The sequence below is a fragment of the Physeter macrocephalus genome, chromosome 14 (genome assembly GCF_002837175.3).
Source record: "Physeter macrocephalus isolate SW-GA chromosome 14, ASM283717v5, whole genome shotgun sequence".
NCBI classification, from domain to species: Eukaryota; Metazoa; Chordata; class Mammalia; order Artiodactyla; family Physeteridae; genus Physeter; species Physeter macrocephalus.
Window position 1 is genome coordinate 115,555,151 of NC_041227.1, and position 13,453 is coordinate 115,568,603.

At 59.5% G+C, this 13,453-nt stretch overlaps 1 protein-coding gene across 1 annotated transcript; it reads right to left on the reverse strand.

The window, feature by feature from the left end:
* Positions 1–9,105: 9,105 nt before the first annotated feature.
* Positions 9,106–13,255, reverse strand: NEUROD2 (neuronal differentiation 2). Its single transcript, XM_024130415.1, has 2 exons — positions 13,028–13,255; positions 9,106–11,898 (listed from the first exon to the last, which is right to left on the reverse strand). Exon 2 carries the CDS (start codon positions 11,891–11,893, stop codon positions 10,745–10,747), a length of 1,149 nt encoding a protein of 382 aa, XP_023986183.1. The 5' UTR covers positions 11,894–11,898; positions 13,028–13,255; the 3' UTR covers positions 9,106–10,744.
* Positions 13,256–13,453: the final 198 nt, after the last annotated feature.

A 13,453-nucleotide genomic window follows, 5' to 3' on the forward strand; every position in this document is an offset into this window, starting at 1 on the left:
ATGATCATCAGCTCATGTATAATGCTTGTCAGTTACTGATACGTAATAAACTCCAAATATATGCTAGTTTCCGTGTTGTTGTTGCATCTTGGTCTTGCACTAGGATCAGCTGAGAAATCTTTCATCTATGACTAGACCTTCTTGCTACAGTCTCAGGTCCACCTTTGGGCACTGTGGTAGACTGTGATTTTCCCAGCTGTTCAAATTTACTCCTAAAGAGAAGGAGCCAGGAGGTTTGCTGGGGTACAGAGGGGGAACCTCATGGTCTAGGGAACAGGGTGCCCATCAGGGGCCATTAAGGATGTTTTCCTGGATTCCTGAAAAAGCTGGACCCTGGACCTACATCAGTGTTTCTCTGCCCAGACTGGAGCCTCAGCACCCCACCCTATTCAGTGCTGGTGCCCCGGTCCTGCTCAAGCCTGTACGGATGTGGACATGTGGGGCATTTCTTCTAGACTGCTCTCCCAACCTCGATTCCTTTGCCTTTTTTTCTACCTACCCCTCACCTTCTTTCTTCTCAGGAATCTAGTTGGGAGAAAAGGAATTCCCTCACTCTTTAGAGGTGTGGGATTTCCCCACCCTTCACAGGCCAAACGGATGGCCTCATTCTGGAGGTCAAGGAAGCATGTGGGGGCTGGCACAAGGAGGGGTGAGGGGTGGCAGGGCAGCCCCCATGTCCTCCCATTCCCCCCAGCTCCTGTCTCATCACTGTCACTATTCAATCATAGCAGATGGGCTGCAGCTGTGAGCGTCAGCCCGGCACACAGGCTGGTCCGTGCCACTTGGGAGAGAAGGAAGAGAAAGGGAGGGAGGGAAGGAGGAGGGAGAGAGGAAAGGGAGGAAGAGGAAGAGGAGGAAAAGGAAGAGAGTGGAGGAGGAGAGAGATGACTTGAAGAGAAAGAAGACTTGGTACCTTTTATGCCTCACCCATCCCAGCAGGAGAGCAGAGGCCAGGGCTGGGCTCACAAGCTGGGCAGTGCCAGGCGAGATGGGCATATGCCCTTGATTACTACCAGGACCGCAGGCCAAGCCTCCGCAGCCGCCACGGCCTCATAAATCAGTTTTTAAGTAGCAACCACATGGACATTTCCCAGCTGAGAGGCCTGGCCCCTGTTAGCCCAGCTAGGGCAGCCCAGGTGGAGGGGCAGGTGCCAGGCCAAGGCAGGGAAAGAGAGAGGTTGTCATCAAGGCTTGATGGGCAATGGGGTTGGAGCTTGTTCAGGGAAAACCTGGGGGCAGGGGCTCCCACCAATAAGGAGTAGGTAAGAAGGTGACAAGTGCCTCGCAGTGGGTCCAGAGCCCCCCGTTGGGGCTCCTAGACGCTGCCCTGGGTTCCCCTGGGGGAAGCTGCTTATGATGAGAAGGATGGTGCTGCCACTGGAACCTCCTCCCTCCAGCTCCCCCTCCCACTAGGAATCTATGTGAGTGTCAGGGCAGTGTGAGGGCCTGTGCGCTTGGATGTCTGAATGTGCTCACAGCTCCTGTTGGGTAAGAAGGTATGTCCCCACTATCTAGCCCAGGCCCAGCACAGACCAAGTATCTGTGAAACTGCTTGAATGAATAAGTGATTGAGTGTGAGGGGGGCCAGTTATGTGTGTTTACAAGAAGGGGAGCATTCATATCTGAGTGTGTATGATCTCTGAGTCTGTGTGTATGTGGAGGGTGTCTGTGGTGCTCTGAGGAGATCTAGTCTGACAGACATCCGTCCACATCCTCCTTTGCAGGATCTCCACCCCACACAGCCCTCCTGGGCCCTGATTTTCCCTTCCTGAGGACCCACCAGTAGCACAGCAGCTCCTGAATTTCACACCCCCAGCCCGATCCCCAGATTGGCGCCCCCCCTCCTCCTCCCTGTGCAGGCCAGCGTTGGTGGCTGGGGGTGGGGGCTTGGCTGAGGATGCGGGGAGGGTCGGGAGTCCCGCCCCTGGAACCGCGGGCAGAACCGCGGGTGGGGCGCCCAGCCTTCCTGCGCCCGGTGCCTCTTCCCTGGGTGAACAGATGTCTCGGAATTTTAGATGTGCTCTCCGCCCCTCCTCGCAATAACCCCCCACCCCCACCCCAAGCTGGCACCGGCTGTGGTGTGGCGCCCTCCCTTCCCCCACCTCCGACAGCAGAACCGGCTGATGGATCTGGGAGCGCGGCCGGAGGCCTGGGCCGAGGGGCGGCGGAGGCCCGCGGGGTCGCGGCAGCGGGCTGGGCCGAGTCTCGGCGGCTCCTGGCGCGGAGGGAACCGGGGACGGCGCGGCCCGGCCTCTTGCCTTCTCGCGTTCCTTCCCTTCTGCCGCAGCTCCTCGGCCACGTCTCTCTTCGGTCCTCTGTCCGCGATCTACGGTCTCTCTGCCCCACCCCACAGCCCAGCCGCGTCTATGCAGACCCCCTCCGCAAGGAGCCTCCCGCTTCGAGACCGAAACACCTCCTGGCAACTTCGGCGGAATTCTTCCCTCCAGAGACCCCTTTCCCTGCATTCCGCGAGCTACCCCATCCCCAGCTGGCCGCCCGCCCGCTCTCCGTAGAAACCCGGAGCTTATCCGGAGAACATGGAGGGAGGGCAGGAGGGGAGGGGCTCCAGATCAGGGAGGCCGAGGAGGCCGATCGGCCCGGGCTGAGAGACACCCAAATTCTCTGACCGCTGCTAATTAACGAGCAATCCAATTCCGCGGACCCCCAACTCGGGGAAGGGGGGCGGGACCCGCTGAGGGCAGGCGGGGGCCTTGGCAGGGCTCGGCAGCCGGGTGGTGCCAGGCGCCCTCCCCCACCCCACCCCCACCCGCCAGCATTCCGAGGTAACAGGCATTTGTTACCCAGCTCGTGCCAGGAGCGATTGGCAGGTTCGAGTAGGCACAGTCATTCCGCACACAGATGTCCCTGTGCTAGCTCTTCTGATATGAATTCTGTCAGCTCCAAATCTGACGGAGATGAGCAGACAGCCACACAGACAGTTCCAGACACACACACAGACACAGACAGTGCAATTGTCTGGAGGACACAGAACTCCACAGATATTTTTCCTCCCTGAAAAAAAAAAAATTGAATGAGAGAAAAATAAGAAAGGCTCCCACTAATTTGGGGAGACGTGTCTGAACCCCTGAGAGTGGCCCTCACTCCTTCCATCCTACCTTGGTTGCCTGCCCAGACTTTTCCAGCCTCCCCCAGCACCCTACAACAGCATCCCTGAACTTCAAATCATTGCGACTAGAGTTTTTGCAACCAGAGCTCCAGAGTTGGAGCCTGGGAGGTCTGCACCCTGACCCAGAACACAGAATTTCTGAATCCCTGCAAAGCTCTAGAATATCACCAAGGTGTAGCTTCCAGTCGTCTAGAATCTCTGAAATTAAAAATTCCACAGCTCCCACTCCAGGGCAAATTGCGCCGAGTGCCCAATCTTTGGATCACCTTCTCCATGAGAGAGGGGGACCTGGGCACTGCCTGGTGCCCTGGAATGGAGGGCCCCCGCATGCCTGGTACTCACCGGCTCTCCCCAGCCTTGGCAACCAGCCCAAAATGCAGCCTGCCCTTTGACTTAGGAATGTGGAAAGGTCAGGCCCCCCCACCCCGACTCCTGCCCCTTTCTGGCACTCTGTCCCAGCTCCAGTTCCCATCCTGACCCTCCACACCAAGGTGGACTTGGCTATTCCACCTCGGCCTGCCCGCCCCGCCCCCCCCCCGCCCGCGGCTGTGGGAGCGACCTGGTTGGTCACTGGGCATCTGTGAGCAGGGCGGGCATGAAGAGCCCCTGGGGTTTTGTTCTCCCTGGACAGCCCATGCTGGTGGAAGAAGGGGCGGCAGGCAAAGGGGCCAAAGAAACCCCACAGTGTCGGAGGAGAGGGCACGGAAGGGTTTGGGTTGTGGTTTGTTGGATTGTTTTTTAAATTTTTTCTTTCTTTCTTTTTTAAAGCAAAAGCCCCCATCCTGTGTCATCATTTTTATGGGATCTGCAATTCTGGCAAAAATCTGTCTTTAATTTAGCTGTCCATATAAAACTCCTCACTGTATAATAATGAACAGATGCCATGGAATTTAAGCTGGAGCCTCAGCTCCTCCCCGCTTTCCCCCCGCGCCTGGCACCGGGCAGCGGGCACCGGCTGAGTGGCACAGGCTGGCACCAACGCGCGAGCGAAGGGTGGGCAGGGGGCGACCTGGGCTCAGCGCCAGGGCGTTGGGGGTGGTGAAGGGGTGTCCAGGCGCCGGGCTTAGCCAGCCGGGAGCTTTTTTCGTGGAGGCACCAAGGGAGAAGTGTTTGAGGAATTTTTCTGTCTTTTGCGACAAAGAGATCAGTAGTTAAGGATTTTGTTTTGGTTTTGCTTAGGGGCTGTGTGGTTCTTCTCAGATTTTTTAAAAAAGCACCGCCCTCCCCCCAATATAAACCCAAGTGTTTTCGCTGTTTTAACTGAGTTGTTTTTAACCCACCCCCTGCGCGGCGCCCCGGCCTCTGCCTCAGAGCCCAGCCGAGCGCTCGTTCGCTGCAAGCGGGATCCGTTCCGCACCCGGCCGGCCCAGGGTCTCCTGGGCACCGGCGCCTCCGGGGACCCCCGGGCATCTCCCGCAGGGCAGGAGTACCCTGTTGCCCTCCAGGAGTGAGGCCGGAGGTGGCCTCTGATTAAGGAGCAGGAGTGATGAAGGCAAGAGAGAAATCCCTACTTGCCCCACACGATTCGCTCGCTTTTCCCAAGGGGAAAGAAAAAACTCTGCGAGTCCAGTGTCCCCTGCTGCCTCCGCCTTCGGTCGAGAAAGCAGGCATCGACTCGGGATTGAGGGGTTGGTTCTGAGCACCGCCCCCCCTCCCACCTCTCGCCTTTAATGCGACTCTGGCGAGAACAGATGTCCCAAGCCGGGCGGACTGCCCAGACCCCGCCCAGCTGTGCCCTTGGCGAAGACTTGGCTGAGGGTAGGAACTGGCACGCGGGTCCCCAAAGGGGTTTGGGGGCTCCCTCGGCCCTGGCGGGACCTGACTTCGCAGCCTTGGCCTCCTGGCTAGCACAGCCTCGGGCGGGAAGTGGAAGCGCCCCAGAAAGACCTGTTCCTAATTCAATTAATTCCGAAAAGAGGAACGAGACGCAGACAGAAGGGGAGAGAAGCCCAGAGAAAGGTTCGAATAACGGAACACCGGGCACACACTCTCGGCTCTGGAACCCTGCGACCGCGGTCCGCCTGGGAGGCTGCGCTGGGCTCCTGCGCTGGAGCGGCAGGCAGGTGGGCAGCACCAGAGCACACCCAGGCGCACATCTGGGCAGCGTCTCCACCCAACGCAGTGTGCCCCAGCTCCTTTGGCACAGGCAGCATCTAGGGGTTCCCTCGCCCTCTCCCCCGCCCCGAGTGCCCCAGCTTCCCCTCCCCGCACTAGGGGGCTGAGGTTCCCATTCACTGGCATCTGCCCCCCAGAAACAGGTTGCCCTCCCGCTTGTGAGCCCCGGCTTGGTCTGGGCGTTCTCATGCTGGCACTCCTGAGAGGGTGGGGTGCTCCTACCCCGTTGCTTTAGGGTGGAGAAAATTTCAGAGAGCATAACGACCCTCCCAAGGTGTCTGTGCCCTTTCTTACCGCTTCTCAACCAGGAAAACTTCGTCCAGAATTTTAAAAGAATGAGGAATAGAAAAGCAGAAGCCACTTCAGGATTTGGAAAAGGAGCAGGCTTTCAAGACTTTTCCCTGCTCAGGTCGTCACCTCCCCTCTGGGCCTGTGGCCAGTGTCTGGGCACCCAGCCCTAAAGAAAGAAAAGTGACAGTGTCTTGGGCTGTGAGCTGAGAAGCCTGTTGTGACAGCCAAGGCCCGTCTGCCCCCTCCTACATCTCATCAAAAGGAAAAGCTTTCTCCTCTGAGCACATATGGGCAAGTCAGGTGTGGAATCCTGTGCTCACCCCCGTTGTCACACGGGGGGGCCTGGGAGTGGAGGTCAAGGCCAGGGATGGTCAGGCCCGGCCTCCACTGTCTCTTTCTTCCTGTCTTCCTTGAGAATTAAACTGTGGAATCTAGAACCCTCCCTCCGTCTCAATGTTCCCTCAAATCAACAGATTCCTCCAAGGAGCAGGCAACTTCAGGTTAAAGATTTTGGGGAAGAGGAGGAAGAAAAGGTTGCCCAAGAGGGAATGAAACCTCTGACCTCTGAGGGGGAATCCTTGCATCTCCCAGCTTGTGGACTTTCCCATAGAAGGGAAAAAGAGAGAAGTAAACACCAGACAGTGGAGTCTAGGGTGTGTCAGGACTTCCCTGTCGCTGACTCCAACGGGGCTCGGTTTCCCTGGATTGTACTCAGTGATTTATTGAGCTGGGTGATGAAATCAGAGCTGAGCGTTCACTGGAGGTTCACTGAGGGGTCAGGGTCCAGATCCTGGCTGAAATAGGCTTAAACGGAGAGGGGAGAATCAGTAGTGCTTTCCCTCTCTTTCCCCTGATGTACAAACGGCCTGGACTCAGAGACATCTCTATTTCTCAGTCATTTCCAAATGCTGGACTTTGAACGGGGGTGGGAACATCAAGAGGAGGATGCCCTCCGGATTGATCTCGGCTCCGGCCTTCGGTTTGGCAGCCCCGGGGTTGAGCTGAGACGGCTGGTTCCTGCTTGGAGAGCCCGTGGCCCAGGCTAGGGCAAGGAGGGCATGCGACGTCTCCCCTTGCCCTCTCCCTCCCACCGCTCTGGCCCCTTTTTTTCCTCCCCGTCCCCCAAAACACACCTCCTTCTGTTCTTGGAGCCTCTCCGTGTGTGTGCGCAGAAGCGGGAGAGCAGCGAGAGAAAAAGACCTGCGAGGGGGAGTTCGGGGCCGTGTGTCCGCGCGCATCTTCTGCTCATCTCGCCATCTCGCCATCTCGCCAGGGAAGTTGAGTGCTGGGGAGGGGGGGGCGACGGGAGAAGAGAGCGCAGCCGGAGTGCGGAGAGGTGGGGGAAGGGTCAGGAATTGGGAAAAGGGCGGCTCACGAGGACGCCGGTTTCACAAGGAGCAGAGGCGCTAGGGATCCCCGCCCCAAAAGGGGCCCCGGGCACTCCGTCCGCCCGAAGTGACCACAGACGCAGCGGCCCAAGAGTCGTCAGCATCCTTGGAAAGGGCTGGGATCCGGCTTCAAAAACAGAATCGAGCCGCGTGGAAGAGCAAAGCGCAGGAGTCTGTGGTTTGGCCCGGGGAGCCACGTGGAGGGGTCTTTTGCCTCGGGCCCCAAGCCACTTGGATGCCCCCCAGCCCGGGACTTCAGAGGGCGTTCTGGGAAACCAGCTGAACGGGAGGGTATCCCATTAACCTTGCTCTTAGGGCAGGATAAGACTCAGGCCTCGGGATGTGTACCGAGTTCCTTTTCTCTCCAGTTGCCCCCGCCGGGCCATGACCCATGCCATGAGCAGACCTGACTCCTTCAGATTTGGGTCTGAGGTTCTCACCTTGGTCCATACTCCATGCAAGAAGTGAGGGAGATTGAAGGTGGGCCGACTTCTTTCTCCTAAGAATAGGGGTGATTTAGAGGTCTCTAAGAGCCCCCCCCCCTTAGACCACCGACAGGGGCGAATCCTCAGAACGAAAGGCCCAGTTCTACATCTCACGCTAGAGGAGCGATCCTATGAGAATTCCAGAGAAGGCGGTGAAATTTGGAAAGGATTCCAGTGAAATTCTCCGAAAACTGTGGGAGAATTCCGCCCAGAATTCCGGCAGGCCAGGCATTGGGAAGGGCCTCACGCTGCGCGGCAGTCCCGGGAGCCAGGGAAGCTCGGCCTCCCTCTGGGGCAGGAAGGAAGCGCGAGGCTGGACGAGCGTCAGCACCCGGGAGCGGACAGCTCCCGGCCCGGCCCCTGCTCAGCCCCATCCATCCCGGGGTGGAGGGAGGAGGGCCACGTCTCTACTGGGATGGTCACATAGGGGAGCCGCCGCGCTCAGGGTCAGAGAGTCTAATCCGATCTTCCCTTTTGCACCTAGGGAGTCCTTCTTCAGCTACCTTTCCCTTCCCCCCTTTGTCAGGGCGCTCTCCTTTTGGGGTCTTGGATCCAACCTTTAAAAGCCTCAGCGTGCCTGACCTCAAGCCGCAAACTCAACACTACAACGCCCATTTCTGCTCTAAAACGGGCAGAAATATTTATGAAAAAATAATTTAAATAAGCAGAGTCAGAAACAGTCTGGTCCTTGTACTCCTAAGTGTATTCAGGCTTTGGGATGCGGGGAGGGGGGGCTTTGGGACTTAGACTCCTCTCCAAATATTCCAGGGGTCACTGATGTCTGGTGGCGGGGGGGTCTTTCAGGGAAGTCAGTTCAGAGCAGCCTCTGTCCCTGAGGCTCGGAGAAAGAGAACTCTGGGGCTATCTTGCCTGAGAGGGGGAAGCGGCTTGGGCCGAAGGCTCCTCCGAGGCGCCCTTCCTCTGTCTGCCTAAGTTGAGGGCTTCCTTCTACCGGGAGCTGCACCGGGCAGGAAGGGGGTGTCCCTGTGTAGACCACAGGGCTTCTCGCGGCCCTGTCAGGGGAAGCTTGTGGCTAGGTCAAGCTCCACTCTGTCTACCTGGTGGACTCCTAGACTCAGGTCCCCTCATAGAACTCTGGGGTGTTGCTCCAACTTCATCAACACCCCTACAAATTTCAGCATTCCTGAGGCTGAAAAAGGCTGATTCCCTTGAGTCCACTGAAATTGCAAATTTAAGACTGAAAAGACTTCTCCCATTAATATTTCATCCTCATAACCTTATAGTTTTTTGCCTTTGTTTTTTATTTTAAAACACTCCTGTCTGGCTCAAATGGTTGTCTCTTCATTTCTACACACTCGTTTTTTGCAACAGTGAACAGAGGGTTGTAAAATGACCGACTGCTCCCAACTCGGTCATTTTTCAGTGATGACAAGATATTTTGTTTTCGAAAGAGGTGCGTGTGCGTGTTTGGGAACTGAAGGAGTGTAATGAGATTAGTGCAATGCTTTGTGCTGGGGGCGTGTGTGAGTCTGTGTAAGGTCTGGGAGGGGCAGAAGTATAGCTGTTTCTGTGCCCAGTGGGTGGGTGGGAGGGGGTTTAGTGTGGGAATCCTACCCAGGAATGCCCAGGGTCCCTCTACATGGCCACTGCACAGTCACTTGACTCTGTTTCTCCATCACCCGGAGTCCCAGCTCAATCCCCCGAATGAAATGAGGCCACCGTGAGAAACCGGTCCGGCTTTGCATCTCATTTACATAAATATTTATTAATCGTCATTAAACTGAACAGAAACACGCAATGCACTTCGGGTGTCCGACGGGAGTTTCATCTTCACTACAAGAGGAAGGTAAAATTGCGTGTGAGTGTGTGGGTGAGTGTGTGGGTGTGTGGTCTGTGGGTTTGCATCTTTGCAGAGTGTGTTTGGATGCCTGATCTCCTGCCTCCTGTGGGAAGAGGTTCTCCTTTTGCCCCCTTTTTTGGGAAATTTCCAGAAGGAGCCCTCAGCCCTCTCCCTGCCCACCTGCCAGCCAGAGCCAAGAGGAAGTCTCGGACAAAAACCCCCTCTCCAGACACTGGAAATCGCCGGGAGCCTGGCACCCACCGAGGCACAGTCGGGCAGGGGCGGGGCTGCCTCCAGTTCTCGGTCTCCTCCCTCGTCCCGGGAAGGGACGGCGTTGCCTGCGGGGAGGGGGGTGTGCGGCGAGCTCTCCTCCCTCTGCTCCCGGACGCCCGCGCCGGGGCTGCGTGTGCGTGCGGTGTGGTGTGCGTGTGTGTCTTCCATGCAAACCCTCCCTCCCCAAACCGACCCCCCCAACAGTTTGCCATTCCATACAAATTTGGAAACAGATTTTTAAAAAACAGCAGGACGCACAACGGGGACGGGGCGGGGGAGGGCAGTGGCACTGGGGCCCCAAATCTCCGAGTCACTGATTGTAAGAACCTGGGGAGGGGAGGGGGCAGCGCCGGCCCCCACTTCACCAAAGTGCACAGATCCGCGCTTGGGCGGCGCGGCCCGTGGGCCGGGGGTGGGGAGCATCCCGGGGCCGGGCCGGGCCGCTAGGCTCAGTCAGAACCTCCTTGCATAGATATTTGTGTCTTTTTATTATTGGTAGTAGTATTTTTTGCCTTTTATTGCTTCTAAAAGTTCTTACTGCGTTTTCTCTCCGATCCGGACTCTGCGTTCGGCCTCCGTCGCCTCTTAGCTTTTTTTTTTTTTTTTTGTATGTTTGTTTGTTTGTTTAAAAAAGGGAAAAGGGAAAAATGGATTCTAGTTACAAATTGTCTTGGCCTCTCTCTTTCCTTCAATCCACATTCCCTCCCGCCAAAATTAAAATCACAAAACGCTTAGACTAGGGGTTGGGGACGATGAGGGCTTCCAGGTCCAGGCTCCGTGCCCTGACTTCTGCCCTCTTCAAGAAAGAGGGGGCGCCCGGCAGCTCGGTGTCTGTTCTAGTAATAACAATAATAATAATAGGGGGAAAACAGTATCCCACAGCTCAGCTGCCCCTTACCAAAGCCTTTGGGCCTGCAGGGGGAAAGGGGAAGAGAAAACCTAAGTGCAGGGATTGGGAATTGGTGGGGGGGGGGGCGCGGATCTCCAGGGAGTGCCCAAAGAGGGGTCCCTGTAGAAGTACTCCCTGGGAAAGAGGAGGAGGGAACCCCTTGGGGAGAGAGAAGGCAGTCCCCTGGGGGAAGCGAGGCCCCTGGGACGGGCCACCCACAGGTAAGAGGACCGCGCTGCCTAGGAGAGCGGCAGGACCGGCAGCCCGCTCCCCGCGCCCCGCGCCGGAGTAGGTGGGGTGCCCCTGCGCTCGGGGGGCCTAGGGGCAGGGGTGCGGGCAAAGGCAAAAGAAAAAGAAAGGGGCGGGCGCGAGGTCTCAGTTATGGAAAAACGCATTGAGCTCCTCGTACACGGGGCCCCGGTCGTGGTGAAGGTGCATATCGTAAGACAAGAGATTCTCCGAGTGGACGCCCCCGCGCACAGCTGACGAGCCGAAGACCAGCCCGTGGCCCGTGGGCCGCGAGCCGGGCAGCGCCGAGTAGTGCATAGAGTAATGGTAGCTCTTCTCGTGGTCGGGCGACGAGTCCTGCTTGAGCGAGAAGTTGCCATTGAGACAGAGCGGGGGGCTGAGCGGGCCCTCGTACTCGGAGCTGTTGTAGTCCGGGCTCGCACCGCCGCCGCCAGCCGCCGCGTACAGCGTCTCGTAGGCGGCGCAGTAGCCGTGGGTCCGCAGGGCGTGCGCCGCGCCGCTGCCCAGGCCGCCCGCCGCCTGGCACTGTGCGCCCGCCAGGCGCGAGCACGGGTACGGGTAGGGGTGCATGGCGAATGGGCCGCCGGAGCCGTGGAAGCGGCCCGTGCCGTCGGCGCCCTGCTCAGTGAGGAAGTTGCGCGAGTTGAGCTGCAGGCAGCCGGCCACCAGGTTGGTGGTGGGCTGCGACAGGCCCTTGCACAGCGTCTGCACGTAGGACACCAGGTCGGGTCGCTTGCCCGAGCGCAGAATCTCAGAGAGCGCCCAGATGTAGTTCTTGGCGAGGCGCAGCGTCTCGATCTTGGACAGCTTCTGTGTCTTGGAGTAGCAGGGCACCACCTTCCGCAGGTTGTCCAGCGCCGCGTTCAGGTCGTGCATGCGGTTGCGCTCCCGAGCGTTCGCCTTCTGCCGCCGCAGCTTGGAGCGCTCCAGGCGCGCCTTGGTCATCTTGCGCTTCTTGGGCCCGCGCTTCTTGGGCCGCTCGCCCTCTGCCTCGTCCAGCCCTTCCTCTTCCTCCTCTTCCTCCTCCTCCTCGCCCCCCAGCTCGCCTTCCTCCTTGACCTCGGCCAGCGCGGCCTCCGGCACCTCGTCAGCACGGAGAGGGACGGGCTTGGCGGCCCGGGCGGGCCCCGGAGCCCCGGGCCCCGGCGGAGGCGGAGGTGGCGGCGGCGCCTCGCCCTTGTCGCTTCTCGGCTCGTCGTCGTCGCCGTCGCCCCAGCTGGCGAACTTGGGCACGTCCGAGAGGAGACCGGGCTCGCTGAACAGGCGGGTCAGCATGGTGCCTGAGGGCGCCCGGCGGGCGGGAAGAGGAGAGAGCACAGAGTTAGGGGAGCGCTGGGGTCATCCCGAGCCCCGTAACCCGCCTCCACCCGCGAGTCCGGTGCGGGTTCCCGCCCGGGGGGCCCTGGGTGCCCACCTCCTCCGCTTGCCCCACCCCGAGCCAGCCCAGCCCAGCCCCGCCGCCCGCCCGGGGTCTCGGCACAGGCCCTTTCTCCGGCGCTGGGCCCCGGCTCCACCCGTCGCCGGAACGAGGGGCCGCTCTGCGCGCCGGTCCTCTCCGGGTGTGGTCGGGGACAGAACCGGGGCTTTAGGGAACAGATCTTCCGCCGGGGGAGGCGGCGCGATCGCCAGGAAGCCTCTTCTCTCCCGGCGGTGGAGGAAGGCTGGGCGGCCGCGGTGGGGCAGCTGCCCCGCTCGGCGGCTCCGGCGGCCCGGGCCCCGCCGCCCGGCTCCCCCGCCCTCCCGTGGCTCTCACCCCCACACTCCCTAATCCAATTTGCAACTTGGCCGCGCGCCGCCCTCGGCTCGGCCCCCACCCCCGCAGCCCCAGTTCCAGAGGCGGGAGGATCGTCTCCTCCAGCCGGGCGTCCCCGGCTCCCGGAGCCGGCTCGGGGCGGCGAGGACTGAGAAAGCCGGGCGTGGGGAGGAGACTGCGAGAAGCGAGCCCCGTCCGTCTCCCCTGCGGTCAGGGACCCCCTTCCCCCCTTTAAACTGCCTCCCTCCCACACGGCTATTCAGATCTCGTTGTATTTCGGGATTGACGGGAAAAAAAAAATCCAAATTTGTTTGTTTGCTTCTCTCTCTCTCTCTTGATTTTTCGGTGGTGGGGAAAGGTCGAAGGTTCCTCCGGGACAACCATGGGGGGGGTTCCCATCTCAGCCTCTTCACGCCCCCCCATGACCCTGCTTTCCCCCTCCTCCCCAAGCCCATCGCAGGCAGAGACGCCTCCCTCCGCAGCCCACTGAGCTGCAGCCCCTAGGGGAGAGGGGAACCTGGGCGCCTCCGATGCCCACCCCATGAGGGGGCATCGTCCCGGGAAGGGGGGATTTAGGGACCCTCCTGTCGGCCGAAGAAGCTGCCCCCCACCCCCCAAGCGGCGGGTCAGATCTAGCTGCCTTTCGGACAACTTACCTCGGAGAGGAGTCAAGGGGAGAGGGGAGGGGAGGGGGGGAGGGGGGCAAGAGAGAGAGGGGGGAGAAGAGGAATCTTCTCGCTTATTTCATTGTTCCCCCATCTTCAGGGAGCGGGGGCAGCGGCTCCTCAAGGCGGCAGGCGCCGGCGTCTTCAGAGCGCCATGCGAACCGCGGAGCGAGTGTGGCATCTCTACCAGGCGGGGTACCAGCCTCTATGCCAGGCCATATGGGCTTGGCACGTCACGGGCAGCAGCTATCACATGAGAGACGGTGATTGGCATGCGTCTGCATTGGGGGAGAGCCGGCTCCCCCGGGACCCGCCGCCATCTGTCACTCTCTACTCCAAAAAAAAAAAAAAAAAAAAAAAAAATTAAATAAATAAAGGAAAAAAATAAAAATCTCTGCCTCCCCCCCCCTCCCGCCC